The 20,865-nt window shown below is 38.1% G+C and overlaps 1 protein-coding gene across 2 annotated transcripts in view; it reads right to left on the reverse strand.

The window, feature by feature from the left end:
- The window catches only part of tasora (transcription activation suppressor a), a 30,108-nt gene that overhangs the window by 8,167 nt on the left and 1,076 nt on the right, over positions 1-20,865 (reverse strand). For both annotated transcript variants that reach the window (XM_028447902.1, XM_028447901.1), the window contains exons 2-19: positions 19,586-19,731; positions 18,224-18,316; positions 17,910-17,982; positions 17,324-17,415; positions 15,923-16,054; positions 9,603-9,733; positions 9,039-9,070; positions 8,392-8,497; positions 7,443-7,546; positions 6,792-6,895; positions 4,949-5,021; positions 4,793-4,867; positions 4,535-4,722; positions 3,907-4,188; positions 2,938-3,121; positions 2,742-2,867; positions 1,941-2,095; positions 785-953 (exon numbers count right to left, since the gene is read on the reverse strand). In XM_028447902.1, coding sequence (XP_028303703.1) covers positions 785-953; positions 1,941-2,095; positions 2,742-2,867; positions 2,938-3,121; positions 3,907-4,188; positions 4,535-4,722; positions 4,793-4,867; positions 4,949-5,021; positions 6,792-6,895; positions 7,443-7,546; positions 8,392-8,497; positions 9,039-9,070; positions 9,603-9,733; positions 15,923-16,054; positions 17,324-17,415; positions 17,910-17,982; positions 18,224-18,316; positions 19,586-19,731 — 2,265 coding nt within the window. The remainder of the gene's footprint in view (positions 1-784; positions 954-1,940; positions 2,096-2,741; positions 2,868-2,937; positions 3,122-3,906; positions 4,189-4,534; positions 4,723-4,792; positions 4,868-4,948; positions 5,022-6,791; positions 6,896-7,442; positions 7,547-8,391; positions 8,498-9,038; positions 9,071-9,602; positions 9,734-15,922; positions 16,055-17,323; positions 17,416-17,909; positions 17,983-18,223; positions 18,317-19,585; positions 19,732-20,865) is intronic.

Raw genomic sequence — 20,865 nt, forward strand, 5'->3', positions numbered from 1 at the left:
ATTGGTAATACTAGTTTATACTGGTAATACTAGTTTATACTGGTAACACTGGTTTATATTGGTAATACTGGTAATACTACTTTATACTGGTTATACTGGTGATACTGGTTTATACTGGTAATACTGGTTTATATTGGTAATACTAGTTTATACTGGTAATACTAGTTTATACTGGTAATACTGGTTTATATTGGTAATACTAGTTTATACTGGTAATACTAGTAATACTAGTTTATACTGGTTATACTGGTTTATACTGGTGATACTGGTTTATACTGGTGATACTGGTTTATACTGGTAATACTGGTTTATATTGGTAATACTAGTTTATACTGGTAATACTAGTTTATACTGGTAATACTAGTTTATACTGGTAATACTGGTTTATATTGGTAATACTGGTAATACTAGTTTATACTGGTAATACTAGTTTATACTGGTAATACTAGTTTATACTGGTAATACTAGTTTATACTGGTTTATACTAGTTTATACTGGTAATACTGGTTTTTACTGGTTCACAATGATTGATTATACTGATTATACCAGTTCAAACTGATTATACTGGTTCTACTGGTTTATAGTGGTGTTCCTCAGTAGTAATTGTAATAAATGAAGGTCGATGATGTGTCAGAAAGCTGTATCTGTATTTGTTATCTCAGGCTGATAAACAGCAGCCATCTACACTGTGTGTGTGTGTGTGTCTGTGTGTGTGTGTGTGTGTCTGTATGTGTGTGTGTGTGTGTGTGTTCCAGACGTTCTGATGAAGGTTAAAGGGAATCACCTGTGATGGGAATGAGGATCCAGGGAATCTCCACCTGTTCCTTGTGATCCAATTCATAACTCTGGATTTTTCTTCCCGACAATTTTCCTCCTCCATGACTGTTGGTGTCTCCACTGAGAGAAGCTGGACTGAAGCCTTCTAGACTACTGACACTACCAGCTGTCTGTTCCTGCACACACACACACACACTTTATTTACTTCTCCACATACATACCTAGCCTATGTCCTAACTACGGTTTAAATGATCAACTTACGTAGATATTAAAGGATGAGTTCACTCAGAATGTGTAATGATCAGTAGTTACTGTGGTTTTAAAGAAGTTGACCACTTTAATTTTGCCCTGATAAATTGAGTTGCGTTTGGTGTGAACGCACATTTACACGACAGCAACAAGCTCAGTTTCGTAGAGGGGTGTCCCAAATCTAAGACATAGCCCTTTGCCTTAGCCCTCGTTTTAGATGTGGAGGCGTGGGGCAAGGGGTAGGCAGAGGGGTACAAAAAGAGAATTGGGATTGGGCCTTAATGTCTGAAGGGGTACGGGACTGTGAAAAGTTGGGGAACCACTGTTTTAGTGTATTGTGAGGCTCATGTACGGGTCCGCTGTCCACTCAAGACAGAGCGTTTAAAACTTCAGTGCTGACTTCTTCATATAAACTAGGCATGGCGACTTTCGCGGGGCAGCTTGTAGTGGATCAAACACGTTAAGCATATGTGTAAATCCCTCTCTTTGGGCTCTGAATGGCATCATATCCTGAGCACTGCATTAGTGAGTTCTCTACAGGCGTTTGCTCCAAACTGATCCTTAGTTCCTCCTCGCTTGTCGCCGCCGCCGCCATGCTCCTCGCTGCATAAAACAGAACTGCGTATGTGCGTTTCACCCAGACGTTATAGTGATATTTAAATTTCATACCATCCCCCAAAATTACACCGGTATCACCGTGAACTGTATAATACCACCCTACCTTAATACCTACCTATCATATATCTACTGTATCTACACACCTACCTATCTTCTACCTACTAATCATATCTACACATAGTTATCAATCATATATCTACATACTTATCCTATTCCCACCTACCAATGATAAACTGTATCTACATACCTACCTATCCTATCCTCTACCTACCTATGGTGTTCGTGCAGTGACGTACCTCCAGCTCTTCCTGCTTCCTCAGATCGATGTCACAGTGGGTGGGCAGGCCCAGTTTCGTGGCCAGCCTTTCAAAAGGGCTGGACTCCTTTGGTTCCGCCTCCGGAGCTTCACGGTTGCTATGATTGGCCGCTCCACTGGCGGTCTGGTTCAGACCTGTCAATCAACACAAACAGCTGATTATTATCAACCAACCAATCAGGTTTACCAGGTTTCACAAACATACTGACTAATTATTACAACTCCAGGTTTACTCCTCTCACTGAGAAAGTATAATAAATAAAAAATAGTAATAAATAAATGCACAAAAGTAATTAAAGTGTCAAAGTGGAGAAACACGTGTGAAATGAAGCAGTTTATTTTTAGTTGTTATAAGGGAAAAAATAAAACTATAACTGTATTATGAGAGAATGTAACGCAGCTGAAAAAACACAAATGAATAAATAATTAAATAAGACCAAAAAGAAATATAAATAAATACACAACTAAATAAAAACGATATAAATAAAGTTAGAGCAACCAACTAACAATAGATGAATTAATAATAAATTATAGTTATTTTTACACCTAAAAAATGGTTGAATGAAAGCAGCTGGAAAATAAAAATAAATTAAACAATATCAAATAATAAAATAATAAAATCAATAAATAAACAATAAATTATTCTTCAAAATCTGAAACAAAGTAAAAGCAACACAAGATTTGTGTCACTTCATTAGACACACCTCTAATCTAGCAGCAGCCAATCATGGAGCAGATGTGCCTAATGAAGTGGGGGTGTGAGTGCAGAGGGCGGGGTCACCTGTCAGCAGGTGGAGGAGTTTGGCGCAGAGATCAGACCCGTCCGCCGTCAGATCGCTGTCCCTCAGGCCGGCAGAGCCAATCACAGACGAGTATGACACAGGGGAGGGGCACAGCTTACGGTCACCTAGGAGACGAACACAGAACACTTCCTAAACTCAGGAACTGGATTTAGTTTCAGTGCTGCATCGCTTCACCTGGGATGCACTCCTGCTTTTCCGTCTCCTGCGACGCCTTCAGGAACTTGAGCGCCCTCGCCGCCATTTCCTGCTCCAGCTTCCTCTTCCTGCCGGGAAGCTTCAGTGCGTCTGCTTCCTCCTTCCTCACCTCCTTCTCAGCGCTCTTCTTACAGGTCATCACCAGGTTGATCAGCTGCTGGATCTGATCACACACGCCATCAGTCATCCATTAATATAATTAATAATTACATCAAATAATAATACAATGATACATATAACACAATAAATCTAATTAAAAAAGATTCATTTAAGCATTTAATAAATAAAGAATACATTTTACAAACAACAAATCAAACAAATACAATTAAAAGATTAATAGAACATGAAATAAATAAAAAAAACATACAGATAAAATAATGAATATAACAAAAACATTTAAAAAATTAAATAAATCAAATTAAATGCTAAATATGCAATACAAATATTAAATACATAAAATGATAAATATAAGATATTGATAATGAATAAATAAATAAAATGCCAGATATAAAATTAAATAAAAAAATTAAATGATGAATACATAAAAAATTTTGTAATAAATATGACATAAAACTGTAAAAAAACTAAAAAAAAACCTAATTTTTTTATATATACCAAAAATGAAAAACACTTAGTGATAATATATAAAACCTGCTGAATGCTGAAAGGAATACCGTGAAAATTGCATCAAAAGGAGGAAAAAACAATCATTAATATTCATAATGTACAGTATATTATATTTCTTTGTTTTCATCACTTCAAGTGCTTTTAAATAAAATGTGTTACTATTAATAAAACCAGGTCGAACAACTGTGATTAAACGTAGATTAAATCAAACTAAAATGTTAAGAAGGTCAGGATGAAACGGTGAATAATCCTGGTGAGTTTCCTTTAAGATGTGATGACCTTTTATTTTGAAGGATCCTCACAGCGCTCATGCTTGCTCACCTTTTGGCTATTGGTGCTCCCATCCTCCACGCTGCCCTGCGGCTCCTTCCTCAGCGCCTCCTTGTGGCTCATCGGCGTCTCGAGGGTCTCGGTGGTCTCAGGGACACAGTGGGCCTCCACCATCTGACGGACCCTGGGCAGGGACAGCAGGTACCCCACCGGGGCTGACAGGTAGCAGCGCAGGTAGCTGTCCATGTTCACCCGTGGGATCCTGTTAGTGGGAGGGGCCGCTCCCGTCTCGTCCAGCGTGGAGTCGTACTCACCCATCGGATACTGTCGGACCTGAGGACGAAGATGAAACACAAAAAATGACCCCAAAAACATGTTAAACAAAAGAAACACACAAAATTACCCCAAAAACACATAACAATGTTGATTTTATCACGATTCTTTTATTCCAATCATTTAGACTATTTTTAAGTGATTTACCAGTAAAACAAACCATTTAATCTGCTTAAAATAATCCTAAATGGAATAAAAGATCATTTAAGTAGAGTTATTTTCAAATTTATCAAACTGGTTCTAAGTACAATTAACATCAAACAAAAACGCTGACAAGATATTTTAGTCACAGTGTGACTGTGACAGATGTGATTGGTTGATCAGTGTTTTCTAACGTGTGGTTCACCTTCCCGTCTTTGAGTCCACTGAGGTATTCTCTGGCCTGTAGTTCAACGCCCGCCGACAGCTCAGGAGGAGGATTAGCTTTAGCTTTGATCAGAGCCTGATGCAGCGCGGGAATGAACCGCCTCAGCTGAGGCATACAGGCGGGCGGAGTCTGGGAAGCATCACGTGTGGAGGCTGCAGTGGGCGGAGCTGCAGGAGGGATTACATTAGCATTAGCGCTCAGCTAACAGTTCTTCTCGTTGTTCCCTGATATACTCACTGAAATTTGTCACGTCTCTGGTCTGAGGGAAGACGAAGAGGGCCTGAAGACTCCGCCTCCAGGCCTTTCCTCGTTCTGAAAAAACAGACGTTCCCAGTTTAAAACATTCCCAGTTTAAAGCGTTCCCACACTAATGGCTGTATTGGTTTTTCTCACCTGCAGGGGGCGCCATCTGAACGCTGGACAACAGGAAGAGGAAGCCTCGCTCTGACAGTGGAATCACCAGGACCTGACGGGGAGGAAGGACTAGTTAACACCACTAACCAACTAGTTAAGGTTAGTCCTTCCTGTTAGCTACACTCACTGGTTCCTGGGTTAGCTGATTAGTTAGCTAACCACTGCTAGCTTAGAGTCAGTGGTTAGCTAACTGGTCAGGATCAATGTTTGTTTGGTTAGTTGTTTAGCTTTCAGTTAACTGGTAGTTAGCTCAGGCAAATTGGTTAGTTGACTAGATCAGTGGTTCCCATTAGAGGTCGACCGATATGGAATTTTTAAAAGACGATGCAGATACCGATTGATTATGAAAGACAAATGAAACACTAATATGATATAAATGTATATATTACAAATGAAATGAAATAAACCAACAGAACTCTTAACATTAGGGCTGGGATATAAACCATTCTTTTTTCAATGATTAATCTAACCATTCATTTTTCCAGTTCGATTCGACTCGATTATCGATTATATCTCCATTAATCAACTAAAAGTAATTTCTACATGTTGATTTACATATCTAAAAAAAAAAAAAAACATGAATTCCTTAACGTCGCAATATATGTTTATTGCTCTTCAGCCCAAATTTCCAAAATAAATACACATACTGACACACACACTTTTCTTAAACTCAAATACATGTATTAAGGAGCCACTAAATACTGTTTATTTCACTAATTTATTAAATCTGATTCTTTAAAATGTGTGTTATCACTCATTCATTCCATCATTATGATCTATATTAAAGTTTAGGAACTATTGGTGTAGAGTAACTTCTCACCATGACTCAGCAAAGAGCAAAGCTTTATTTGTTCATATTTTAATGGTAAAAACCATTTGATGTTATTACTGGTTGTAAGGAGAATGTGTTTTAACGCTTGGCTCAGTGTGTGTGTGTGTGTGTGTGTGTGTGTGTGTGTTGCTGATGTCACGATGGGTGTTTCCTCCTTGTCTCGTAACACGCTGCTGCTACGGGAACATCTACCTTCAATGAACGAGTGCATGTCTTCACTGCCTTGCTCTTTTGACACTAGGAGGAGCCACTCGCGTTAGTTATTCTCCGGCACCGCCATCTTTGTTTTGGTCAGACGACGCAACGGCGCGCACATTTTGCGTCAACATGTTTTTTGCGTTGTCCCAGCCCTATTTAGCATTTATTGAACTTTAAATATACCCGTACACAACCAAATAAAACCAAAAGTACAGGAAAGGAAACAATAAAACATACAATATATAATGTGTAAGTAGTGGTTTAAAGTAAATACCAGTTTTAGTTATAACCACTCAGTCCTTCCCTCTGTTCACAGCCTCCACCATTATAGCTAGGCTTCTAGTTCCCAACCAGGGGTACGTGTACCTCTAGGGGTACTTGAATACATTGCAGGGGGTACTTGGAAACATTGATGAATCTATTTCCAACATGCTGAGTCATTATTACTAACAATTATGCACATTACTACAAATTCAATATATTCTCTTATATACAACAATTGTAATGCACAAAATTGATATTTAGTGTGCGTTAAACGTACAGGTTGACGTTGTCAAACTATTTTAGAGGCCAACATGTTACCAACACGTAAATAAAACAAGAAATGTTACTAAACGAAAGTGATGAAATGGTTCTGCTAATCTGAAGACAGACCTGGACTAGATGTTAAGATGGACAATAGTTATGGTCAGCTGGAATGATGCGGTTAGGGTGGGTTAGTTAATGTGTTGATTAGTTTAATGGTTAGTTAGTGATCCTATTGGCTGAGCAGCTCAGTGGGCGGGGACTAACCACTTTCTTGGTCTCTAATTGGTTCATCAGTCGTGTGACGCTGCTGGTGGAGCGACTCCTGTCGATCACCTCCAACAGGCTGCAGAAGTGTTCGCCCTTCACAACTACACACACACACGCGCACACACACACATGCACACACAGACGCACACACACACACACGCACGCACACACGCACGCACACAGACGCACACACACGCACACACAATTAGTGAGTCCACCAATCACAGAGAGCCTAACACAAGCATTTTAAACAATAACATTAAAATATTTAAGGAAGCCAATTATTACCAAACCAACTAACTAACCTAAAGTCTTATTTTTTTTAAACTAAATGAATAAATACAAATTATAAAACAATATAAATTCAGATTTTCTGATCAAAAAGTGAGATTAGTGCTTGGTGTTTCTATACTTAGTGTTTACACCTGTTTTCACCACACAATACGGTAACAACAGTAGGGGCGGTAGCTTTTTTTTGCCATATTCTTCTTTAAATTGCACTTTTTGATGAATGTATTTGATGAAAATATCCAACATTATTTTACAAAACTGAATAGAAAATATATAACTTGATGTTTTTACAGCACAGCCAAATCTAAACATGCTGATTTAATAACAATAAATAATGTAAATAAAGTGACCTCTGACCTTCTCGGCTGCTGCTGTAGAGCTCGTAGGATAAGAGGCTGGAGGGGAGGTGCTTGGTCACATGATCCAGCCTCATCACATGACCAATGTCCACCTTGTCAGGCCTGTGAAGAAGACCTCAGATCTATTATGATCTATGAATTACTGTGAGGTTTATTCTGTCTTAGGATACTTTATAGCACAGTTTGGCTACGTAGGAAACATGTAGTTAAACAGAGAAAACTAATAAATAAATGAATAACAGATTAAGGAAAAACAAATGGAAAAAAATCATGAAAGAAAAGTGAAGGGAGAAAAAACAACAAAAACACACAAAATGACAAAAAAATACACAAAAATATGTGAAAAATAAACAAAGCAACAACACAAAACAAAAAAAACGACAACAGCTCATCAGATCGAGTGTAAATAATTCATTTCAATCAATGATGTAACAACGTAGGAGTAATAACATCACTTCTACAAGCCCCTCCCCCACATCACCACCACGCTGCACCTGACAAACCCTTCACACCTCAGGCCCCGCCCCCACAGACCTGAGACCTGCTGGGGTGGGGTTTAACCCCCCTGGGCCTGCACTAGCAGTGTCACCTGATGGACCTGATGGTCCTCAACCAGCGGTCCATGGGCCATTAGGTGGTGCAGAAACAAAGTTATTTAAAAAATGTGTTTTGTTTTTTTTATTTTGAAAATCTCCAGTGTTGCTTGTGAGCAGATCCCTCCTCCACTGACTTCCTGTGTATGTAAAACTACTGAGGCCCCGCCCAGCACAGTGACGAGGATAAATATTAAAGACAGGCCACATTATTGGACGATATTTGGAATAAAATGTGACATAGGTCAACGTTGGTGTTGGTTTTTCAACCAATATTTATTTACTATTTTAAAACATTTTCTTTTCCTGGTGTCTGCATTTGTTACCTTATGTTGAAAACAGGTCAGTACTCACAGTTTGTGAGGCAGGAGGGGAGGAGACCAACATCTGAACGACACCTGGAAGAGGACCCGCCCGTCCTTCACCAAATCCCCCGACCACACCACGTACTGGGACCGTTCTGAGGGGATCATGTAATTATCATTCATTACAATTATGGCGTAAAAATAATCGTAATTGTAGTTTTAAAAATCTGTTGCTCATGTAATCGTAATTGAGTTGTAATTGAGTTAAGATAATCGACTTTGTAATTGTAATTATAATGGAAATTCACTAAAAACTGTCAACTACAATTTAATTAAATGCGAAACAGTTCTATGGCTTACACGTATGTAGTTTACAATTATTAAAATAAGTTTCTTATTAAGTTTTCGTCAGTGAATTTACATAAGATATTATATTAAAATATAAATGTCAAGACATTTTACATATTAAAAAAACACATTTAATCATCACAACGCTATATGAATATTAGTTAGTCAAATTGTAATTAAACTTTAGTCATTGAGAACATAACTGTAATTGACTTTCAGTTGAAAAATAATATTTATAATGTATTTGTAATTGAAAAAAATGCTGGTTATCGTGATCATAACTAATTTATAATTGAACATGGACAATTAAAAACATAAATGTAATTGACTGGGGTCACCGACTCTCACCTTTAGTTTCCTCCACTGACTGAACGCTGGCCCTGAACACAAACATCACATGTTTATCACATTAGTTAGTTCTATTAAACACTTTGTGCTTTTACTTTATCTACACAGTAATAGTCATAGTTAGTGTCAGCGTGACCTCTTTAAACAAACCCAAACACAGAGTGAGTTTGAATAAAGCTTCATATCAGAGTGCACAACAACTACAGAGTGATGATGAAACATCAATGACACACAAAATGACAACAAAATAACAGAAAAACAAACAAAATGACAACAAAAACACACAAAATTACACAAAAATAACTGAAAAACAAACAAAATGACAAAATGCCTCCCAAAATACACTAAACAACAAAAATATCCTAACCTGACAGTAACGTTGCTCATATCAAATACAATCACATGTTGGTGATCAGAGTTAGTCTCTGAATATAAAGTTTATTTTTATTATAAATATAACAACTACAAACATCCACAGAAACATTGGTGCTGTGAGAAACCAGTCACAGAATAACATGATCACCAGTCCTACTGTAACACAGAGTGGGAGGAGCTTCTCCGTACCTGACAGGAGCCAGAGGCATGCTGGGAAGTGGAGCATCCTTCCCTTTGAAGTGGAAGGACATAACGGCGTAGGGACACGCCTGGCGGGGGCGCTGTCGCAGCTCGTCAAACGAGTACTCGTAGAAGTATTGCTGCAACAAACAATAAACATTAACCAGAGTAAACAAAGTACTCGTAGAAGTAAAATGACGACGGTTTTTTTTTTCCAACAATGTCTTTATTATTTTTTGCTTTACAACCTCCCAGACACACACCCGTGCTTCTGCTTCTTCAAAAAGAATGTCATGTTACAGGAGTGGACAGAGACATCCATATTTCCAAGAAAACAAACAAAGGGTAACTAAAAAAAAGAATATAAAACTCAAAAGGTATAGTCCCAAGTCCTCATTACGATCCTCGGATAGATTCAAACGTTCCACGTAGGTGATAAATGGCCTCCATATGGATTCAGACAAGTCACTTTTCCCTTTCAGAAGATATGTAATCCGTTCCAGTGGTAGAATTGTCAACATCTGTTTGGCCCATTGACCAATACTGGGAGCCCTACAGCTTTTCCAGTTCAGTGCAATCAGAAGCTTGGCTTGTAGTAAACCAATGTCAATAAGAATCCGTTCACATTTAGCGTATTTAGGATAGTTTGGATAAATTCCCAAAATGAAAAAAGCAGGTTCTTGAGTTAAGCTTTTTGAGATGATGTCGTTTAAAGTTTGTGTAACTGCATTCCAAAAAGACTGAATTACCCTACATGCAGTGAAAAAGTGAACCCTTTTCTTCATTACACTTTGTACAAGTATCTGGAATGTCAGGGTTGTATTTATTCAATTTAACTGGAGTGATGTAAACTCTCATTAACCACTTATATTGCAGTATCCTTAACCTTGAGTTAATAGTTTGTTTTTGGGCTTTTATACAAACAGAACGCCATTCTTCAAGAGATAGATTCATTTCTAGGTCCTTTCTCCATGCCTCTAGTTTAATAGTTGAGTTCTCTGGAGAATTTGACGCCAATAAATTATAAAATTGTGAGATTGCTCCTTTTTTCGAACTGTCTTCAGTAACTAAGACCTCTAATTTAGATTTAAATGGTTTTAAAAGATTGCTTTGTTTTTTCTGAATAAAGTTTTTAAGTTGAAGATATTTTAAAAAGTATTTCCTATGTATATTATATTTATGTTGAAGAGTTTCAAATGACATCATATCATCTGACCCTGCAGTGTATAAATCCTGAATTTGACCCAAACCATTTAGTGCCCATTGTTTAAACACTGCATCACCTCTGCCTGGTTTAAATTCTTGTTTTGCCCATATCAGGCTCAGCTGACAGAGTAACTGGTTCTTTCATAACTTTTTTAGTATTGTACCATACTTTAACCATATTCTTAACAACTGGATTTGTGGTTTTTTTAAGTAAGTTAGCTTCTGAATCGGATAAAATATATAAAGGTAAAGATGGGCTTAAGACCCTATTTTCCATTTCTGTCCACTGGGGAGCATCCGTTGTACTGAAATAATACCTGATGAACCTAAGTTGCGCTGCCCAGTAATACCACATTATATTTGGACATTTCAGTCCTCCCTCGCCATGAGATAAATGAAGTAGGGACAGCCTTATCCTAGCTCTTTGGTTTTTCCATATGAAGCTTAGTATTAATGTTTTAATCTTCTTAAACCAAACATTTGGAGGTGGTAAGGGAATATTCTGAAACTGTGAGGTTACTACAGGAGGTGTATCTCTCTTTTTCTTGTCCAGCAGGAGAATAGAGGATTTAGATCTATTTATAGTAAACCCTGAGATATGATCAAACTCATCGATTAGTTGTAGCAAGGCGGGGATAGATTTATCTAATTGAGAGAGAAATAATATTATGTCATCCGCGTATAATGAGAGTCTATGTTCTACTTGATCAACTACAATTCCAGAAATATGTGTATGTGCACGTACTGCTATGGCTAGTGGTTCCAATGCTAGAGTGAACAGGAGAGGTGACAGGGGCAGCCCTGCCTACACCCACGCATTATTTTAATTGGAGTAGACACATTTTTGTTTGTCAGAATTTCTGCCGTGGGATTTATATAGAGTAACTGAACCCCCCTGCGGAATGTTTCTCCGTATCCAAATCGTGACAAAACATTGAAAAGATAAGGCCACTCAACCCTATCGAATGCCTTCTCAGCATCAAGAGAGAGGAGCGCCCCATCTGCAGCATTGTCAGAGCCATGAACAACGTTAAGGACCCTACGTACATTGTGCAGACCTTGGCGACCCAAAACAAAACCATTTTGATCTCTATGGATAACTGTCGGAAAGGAGTCTCGTAAATGCATTGTCAGCAATTTACAGAGTATTTTTAAATCTGAGTTAAGCAAACGTATTGGCCTCATATTACCACATCTATCATTAGGTTTCCCTGGTTTAGGTAAGAGAACAATTAATGCGCGAGTCATCAAGTCAGGAAGGCTACCATTATTAAATGCTTCTAGATACATTTCTAGCATCGGCTTTATTATTTTATTTAAGAATTTCGTATAAAAGTCAATTGGGAACCCATCAGGACCACCTTTCTTTCCATATTGTCAATCACCCTTTTTATTTCTTCTTCACTAATATCGGCTTCCAACTGTTCATTAAAATCATCTGTAATAGTGGGAATAGATCATTTATCCAGAAATGCATTATGTAGACTAAAGTCTGCACCTTCCTTAGAATCATACAGTTTTCCAAAATAATTTTTAAACTCTATATTTATTTCCTTTGGGTCCACTACAGTCATTCCATTTACACTTATTATTGAGGTAATGTTTTTTTGAGCCTCCAGTTGTCTAATTTGCCAAGCTAAGGTTTTGCCAGGCTTCTCATAAAAAGTTTGATTGAGCCTTATGATATTAGAGGTCGCCCGGTCTGCAGATTCTTTATTATACTCGGCTTTTAACAGTAACAATTTTTTTTCTGCCAATGGATTTTTATTTTTAAAAACCTGTCCCTCTAATGTTTTTATTTTCTCTTCCAATTGAATTCTTTTTTTTTCGTGAATCTTTAGACTTTGATGATGTAAAAGAAATGACATGCCCCCTTAGAACGGCCTTAAAGGCCTCCCACCTGATACAGGCTGTGGTTTGTGTAGCGTTCATGTCAAAATATTCATCGATTTTATCTCCTACGTATTTAAGGAATTCCTTATCCTTAAGCCATTTTAGGTGCAGGCACCATCTCGGGGGGTCCGACCTAAGATCCTTATGGGAATATACAATACTACAGGGAGAGTGGTCTGATACTGTTATACTGTCGTAGTAACAGTTCATTATATTAGGTAATAACTCTGCTGAAATTAGAAAGTAATCTATGCGAGAATATGAGTTAAAAGTTTTAGAATGGCAAGAATACATTATGTCAATGGGTTTACGATGACGCCAAATATCTAGCATATTTAAGTCCTTCATAAAGTCCTGGATGACATCCCTACTTTTATGATGAGTTAAGTCAGTCCCAGTAGATCTATCTAAAGTAGGATTCAAAACACAGTTCCAATCCCCACCAATGATGGTTTTTCCTGAGAGATGAAATGGTTAGAAAGAGATTTGTGAAAAATTGATCATCATCTATATTAGGCCCATAAACATTTACCAAATTGATTTTTTCATGTAAAATAAGTCCTTGAATTACTAAATCTACCAAATTTATCCTTAATAACATTTGTGACCTGGAAAGGAACCGATTTATGAATTAAAATAATAACACCTCTTGCCCTTGAAGTAAATGAGGCTGCATACAGACTTCCCTGCCACCTTCTGCTTATCTTTATATTATTGTCTACTAAAGTAGAAAGTACTAAAGTAAAAAAACTATTTTAGACTCCATATCTTTCAACTTGTTCATGACCTGTTTGATTTTTTTTACATCATTCAAGCCTTTGTAATTCCAGGAAGTACATTTAACTTGTGTCATTTAAACATAATGTAAACAACATTACACAAAGGAAGTGTCTGAGAGGTAAAACACACAGAACGATGGTTTGAACTAACCACACACGTAAAAAACAAACAAAACCTTTCATCCCTCATCCCAGAAAACTGGGCAACCCGTGAAAAGCGTAGCTTCCGACCACAAAAATTTCAGATCTCTGATCTGTTAAAGTAACTTTATAACGTGTAACCACCCCTCCTCCCCTGCTGCTATTAATACAATGTATCCTTTAGAGAACTTGAACTGCTCCGTTAAGCTAATACAAACATATTATTACTATTATCCTAAATGTAATAAATCTAATAATTATAGACTGTAATTTTTATAAAATTTTTCCCTGTGTCATTTTACCTGAACAACTGTAATATACAGTAAAACAGGCTATTTGTCTTACTGGATCCTTGATATGAAGCTCTGAGCCTCTGCAGCTGTGGTGAACCTGTGTGTAGTTTCCCTGTGTGAATGATGCCGTGTCTCAGCCCGAGCTGGCGCAGCTGCTGGCGCACAGTGTCAAACTGTTTGCACTGTTTGTGCACCTCCGTAGCGACATCGTTGTAGAATCTCACCCTCTGGTTTTTGTACAATATTTCCTTCTTTATTCTTGCGGCTCTGGACACCATATCTTTCTGGCGATAATCGAGAAACCTCGTAACCACTGTTCTCGGCGGTGCGTCGACGTCTCTCTTCGGTCCCACCCGGTGACCTCTCTCCAACGCCAAAGGATTCCGGTTTAAAGTCATATCCAGCACCTCGGGTAGCCAGCTCTCCCTCGGCGCCCTCAGGTAGATTCACCAGTCGGAGGTTGTTAAGTCGGGACCTCGTTTCCAAGTCAACCATTTTCTCCTCCAGCTGCTTGTTTCTTTTCCCCAGGCTTTCGACCTCAGTCTTTAACCCACTGTTATTGTCCTCCACAGCAGACAGACGTATTTCCGCGTCGTTCATTCAGTCATCTTCTTTTGTGCTTCTGCTATTGCTTGCATAACGTTATCAAACCTTCCCAAAAACTCTGACCCCATCTTGCGTATCTCCCCCAATATTTCTTCCTTAAACAGGTACATGGGATAAGTGGGTGACGATGTCGCCCCAGGTGCTTCACTGGTTTCTGCGTGAGTGTCGTCCCTCTCTTTAGCGGAGCTAGCTTCCTTGCTAGCGTTAGCATTTGGCTCCGTAACTTGTGGTCCAAAGTCCGTTAATTTGGACTGTGTGGAAGACTTTGTCTTGTCTTTACTTGCCTTCGAGGTGCCAGGCATCTTTGTAAATCCGAGTTCACCGTTCGGAGCGTAATATAATCTAAAATTAAAGGATTTCTCAGGAGTTTTTCAGAGATCAGGGATAAACGTGACCGTTCAGCTCGTGGCCATAACCTGAACCCTCAGAATGACGACGTTTTACCAATTCACAAGACTGGTGATAAAAACATTGAGAAAATTGCAACATTATGGTGTGATCAGTGGGTTCAGATGTTACAAATAAATAACAGCAAATCTCAAAGTAAAGTTATTACATGGAGTTCTACAGGGCTCCATACTGGCACCACTTCTTTTTCTATTATATATTAAATGACTTTTATTTTCCACATAATAATCTTTGCTGATGACACCAATTTATTTCTGTCACACAAAAACCCTGACAGCCACCAAACTATTGTAAATTCTGAATTAATTAAGTAGACAATTGGTTCAAATGGAATAAATTATCTAAATATGTTGATCTCCAAACTCTGTATTAGTCTCTTTTTAAACCACATATAAATGATTGTAATGTCATATGGTGGAACACGTATCCTAGTTTTATACGTGTTATATCAGAACAACTTTAACGCTCCCTCAGATCCTTCTTGTCTGAAGCTCACAGAGCGTGGATGAATTTTGATATTTTTGTATATTTTTTGTTGTTGTTCTTTTTATTATTCACTATGTTTTTCTCTTATTGTGTATTTTTGTGTTGTTGGTACTATTTAAATTATTCTCTCTCAGCGTGTGTGTTTTTGGTGTAATTTTGTGTGTTTTTGTTGTCGTTTTGTGAGTTACTGAAAATATTTAGTGTTATTATCATTATTAACTAAAGATAAACATAAAACCTAATATCTTTAATCATCCAATGTGAACATCTAAATCAAAGTTAGACACTTTTTCTACTGCGTATGATTGAGATGAAGTTTTTTGGTTATGTTGTTGTTGTTGTTTTCATTTGTTAATTCTGTCCCCCGTACCCCCATTTGAGAAACCCTGGTGGTAGAGAGCCTTATTGTGTTTTGTGTGATGGGGTTATTAGTTGGATAATTGAGTGCTGTTTGTTCTTTTTTTGTCAATAATGAAATGTTTACAGTGAAGAATGAGTGTGAGTTGCATGTTCTCACCTGAGTGAGCTCAAAGGCTCGGTACGAGGACAGAGACGTGACTTTACTGGCGTTCTTTGACACGTGGCTGTCGAAGCGCGGCGTGGGATCCAGAAGGTTCTTCATGTTCTCGTAGATGCTCTTCACTTTGCCCTGAAAACACACTCACCATCTGACTACACAGGAACCGCTTTATTTACACTTCACTATTTATTTATATATGACGAACAGAAGCAGCCTTCTGATTGGACACGTTTCAAACGTCTTTGTGTAATATAATTATTAAATCGTGCATTTTGTTCTTTTGCTTTGAACAGAGCCAGGCATAACGAGTCGTTCACAGAGTTCACGCTACACATTGAGAGCAGCAGTAAAAAGTGAAAAACAGAGCAGTGGTCTGCAACCTGTGACTCTGGGGCCTAATGTGGCCCTTTGACTCTTATACAATGGCTCCCTATAGCTTTAAAAAACAACTATTGAAATAAAGTTCTTTTTTTACAGAAGCTATTAATGATTAATGACAAATAAAATCATGATATAACAAGTTATTAACCTAAAATAAATCACATTGTACAATGACTCAGCACATTCCTATGATTCATTTAACCACCAATGTACAGGTTAAATATGTATGTTTTATGTGTGGCAAGAAATGAGTAATTAGCATGTGTTGATCACATGATCATGTGTTATTATATTCATGTTGCTTTTTATAGACTTTCATATACATTAACTATAAAAATCATCTTTATAAACATTGTGTTCATATAAACTGAGATGTGTAAGAATTTGAAGATGAAGATACTGTTTTATTTCTTGATGTCAATTTATTTTATTTTAAACTGTTTTTAAGTTTATATTTACATGATCAATATAAATCAAATTAAATCAAACATTATTCTATATAATTATAACTGTATATAATGTAATACACTGTATTGTCTTCATAGAGAAGGTATTTATGGCTCCAGGAGGACTTTAATCCAGGTGAGATGAGGTTCAATGGTTCCTTGTAGAGTAAAGGTTACAGACCCCTGACCAGGGGAAGAGGGTTAGGAGACCCCACTATCAGAGCTGGACCCTCTGAATTTAATTCATGGTGAAACAATGCACATGATAAGTTGGTTATGTTACTGTTAACTTCATTCATGTACAGCATTTCTGTAAAATAAAAAAACAGAATAAATGTAACGTGTTGTTATGATTTACTGTTATTTTAAAAAATGTTACGTATTATTTTAAAATGATATAAAATAAATGACCTGTTATTTCAGCCACTGTTTGTTGCAGAAAAACTTAATATTGACACTAAAACATTTAGCAAATATATCTCGAGTCATTGTCAATCTTTACTTCATACAAAACTACAGTACGTTAGTTAAGTCAACTATTCATCAGTGTGTATGTCTATGCTGTTGTTACCTTCATCACTTTGAAGATGAGGATTTCTCCTGTGGATCCTGGAGTGAGGAGGTTGAAATGCAGCAGGTCAGAGTACCTGCACAGATACACACCTACACACACACACAAACAATAATCAGAGTGTCGGATAAACATAAACACACGTCATTCACCTTTGCACATCGTGATCAATAACACACACATCATTAAGTATTAAATTAATCATGTTTAATCACATGCTGCTGTTTATCAGCCTGAGACAAAACACAGCTACAACTTTCTGACACGTACGTCATCAAACTTCCTTTATTAGTGTCATTTACTGAGGAACACCAGTATAAACTAGCCTAACCAGTATGAAATAAACCAATATGAACCATTATGAACCATTATGAACCATTATGAACCAGTATGAACAGTATAACCAGTGTAACCAGTGTAACCAGTGTAACCAGTGTAAGGAGGGGTACATTCTGGTTGGACCTTCACTGGTGTTTAGGTGAAACACTCAGACTCAGTCACCAGTAAACACGATCACCAGTTGATATTAAACACCAGTGTCTCAGAGGTTTTATTAGAGTTAACTAGTCAATACTCAACGTCCTACCTTTGGTGGGGTTCCCCAGCACGGTGATCCGGCTCTGAGACACACACACACCCTTCTCACACAGCGTGGGCAGCTGTAAACACACACACACACACACACACACACACACACACACACACACACACACACACACACACACACACACACACACACACACACACACACACACACACACACACACACACACACACACACACACACACACACACACACACACACACACACACACACACACACACACACACACACACACACAGAGGAGCTTTACTGTGAAAGGTCAGCACTGACAACTTCCTGTTTCCTGTTGGTCTCACCTTAGTGCTGTCAGTCAACAGGAAGCAGTAGCTCTCCTCCAGTTCCTTCTCTGTCCTCCCCTCAGCCTTCATCTCCCTCCTCTTCTCCACAAACTGACACACACACACACGCACACACACACACACACACACACACACACGGCTGATGACGTCACATGTAACAACGGGGACGGCGTCTCTGAAGGTCCATTTATAGAAATGTAAACAAAAGCTAAACTAAAGCTTTACAATAAGTGCAGCTGTACTTTTGGTTAACATTTTCTTTTTTACAGAATAATTATTTGTTTTATGTCTGAAGTTCAAAAGGAGCACTGTAGATATTCTCAAATGTTGTAATAATAATAATAATTCATCAATTTTATATAGTGCTTGTGTATATATTATTATCCAGTGAAAACAATCTATACCTGCTGGATTAAAATAGAGCTGATATTCCTGCAGGAAATGAAAGAGACAAAGATAATATAATAAAGAGTTAAAGCAAAACAAACCACTTTGTATTATTTAATTCCCTCACCCAATGAGAATTGAAATCGCTCAATTCTTATTAATTACCATCCCTCGTTGTGACCTTAATCCACATTTTGCTGTATTTTTGTCAATATATCAGTCAAGACCATTTTCGTTTGGTAGTTTTATACTTTAGATATATTTAAAATATCACAGCATAGAGTCAGTGTTACTGTATCTGTTAATGGATAATGATCAGTTGATGAAATCAGGGACATTTTCAAAAGTCTGTGCTAAATGAGCGTGGGTTCATTTTTTTTGTCATTTGGTTGTTTCTTATTTTGTTTTGTACGTTTCTCAGTTATTTTTGTGTATTTTGTGTAATTTTCTCTCATTTAGTGTAATTTTGTCTGTTGCTGTTAATAGTTAAGTATTTATCTCACTTAGTGTGTTTTTCTTGTTGTTTTGTGAGTTGCTGGTAATATTTAGTGTGATATATAATTTTTAACTAAAAATAAACATAAAACGTCATATTTTTAATCCTTTCATTTGTAAATTTTCTTCTCTCTTTTTCACGTACCCCCTGTAGTGCCATATGAGGGTACACGTACCCCCTTTTGAGAAACACTGCCATAAATGACATGTAACTCACCTGCTCTAAGCCCCGCCCACTCTCCTGCTTCACTCCCATCCAATCACCTGCTCTAAGCCCCGTCCACTCTCCTGCTTCACTCCCAATCAATCACCGGCTCAAAGCCCCACCCACTCTCCTGCTTCACTCCCATCCAATCACCTGCTCTAAGCCCCGCCCACTCTCCTGCTTCACTCCCAATCCAATCACCGGCTCTAAGCCCCGCCCACTCTCCTGCTTCACTCCCATCCAATCACCTGCTCTAAGCCCCGCCCACTCACCTCCCTCTCCAGCAGCTGGTTGTTGACCAGTCGGGGGTTGCTGTAGACGAAGGTCCCAGTGGACGTCGTGTCCACGTAGCTGGACGTCAGGACACTCATCATCTCCTCGTATTCACGTGACTCCATGGAAACGTAGGACAGCAGACCTGGAAGGAGGCGGAGCTTATCTGTGAACCCTGACCTTTGAGTTAGAGTCTATGGCTGTGTTGTAGATGTCCCACTACAAACTCAATGAGTATTGTGTGTGTGTGTGTGTTTGTCTGTGGGTTCACGAGTGTTTGTGTATGTGTGTAGTGTTTGTGTGTGTGTGTTCACCACAAGTGTTTTTAGTGTGCGCGCACCAAGAGTGTGTGTGTGTGTGCAGTGTTAGGGCGTGTGCGCACCACGAGTGTTTTTGCGCACCGCGAGTGTTTTTAGTGTGTGCGTGCACACCATGGGTGTTTGTGTGTGCGTGCAGTGTTAGTGTGTGTGCACAATAGTGTTTGTTTACGCATGCGCCAGTGTTTGTGTATGACTTGCGTGTGTGAGCTTTATTTCAGTTTCATCAGCTTAAACAGGGTTTAAATGAGCTTTATAGATAAACTGTGACATCAGTGTGTGTGTTGCCATGGAACACACACACTGATCACACTCACTCACCTTTATTCAAATGTCAGCTTTACAAACAAATCTACAGCAGCCAATGAAAAGAGCCCAGGGTAGAGAAGCTGGGGTGGAGATGAGAGAGACTGGGAATACTGGAAATACACTGGGAATACTGGGACGTGCCACTTCCAGCCAGCAGAGACTCATCAGATCATTGACATGATCAACATTTAGATTGATTAATACAGGAAACAACAAACCAAGGATTTGGAAAACTTTCAAAATAAAAGTTTTGTCAAAGTGCATATAGTGTAATTTAATCCATTTAAACAAAAACCTGAATATTCTAGAATGTGAATGAATTTAATTGTTGACGCTTTATCAGTAAATACTTTAAAATAAGAAAATAATCATTAGATTAATAACTCAACACAGGAGTCGATCATTTAATCTAGTGGTTTTCAAACTTTTTTGGCCCAAGTTTCTCTTTATGTCCGACACTACATTTAGCTCAGAATTCTGTGATAAACATCTATAGATCATAATAATAGAATGTACACGTACCCCCATTTGAGAAACACTGATCTAATATATGGGTTTAGTTTAAGTTGGTTTTGGTCAGTTGTTGCTGATTTATTAACTAAAAACGTGAATAAAAGTGTAACAACAGATTTGTGTAGTTTTTCACGTATTTG

Source organism: Gouania willdenowi, chromosome 5, assembly GCF_900634775.1.
Source record: "Gouania willdenowi chromosome 5, fGouWil2.1, whole genome shotgun sequence".
Lineage (NCBI taxonomy): Eukaryota > Metazoa > Chordata > Actinopteri > Blenniiformes > Gobiesocidae > Gouania > Gouania willdenowi.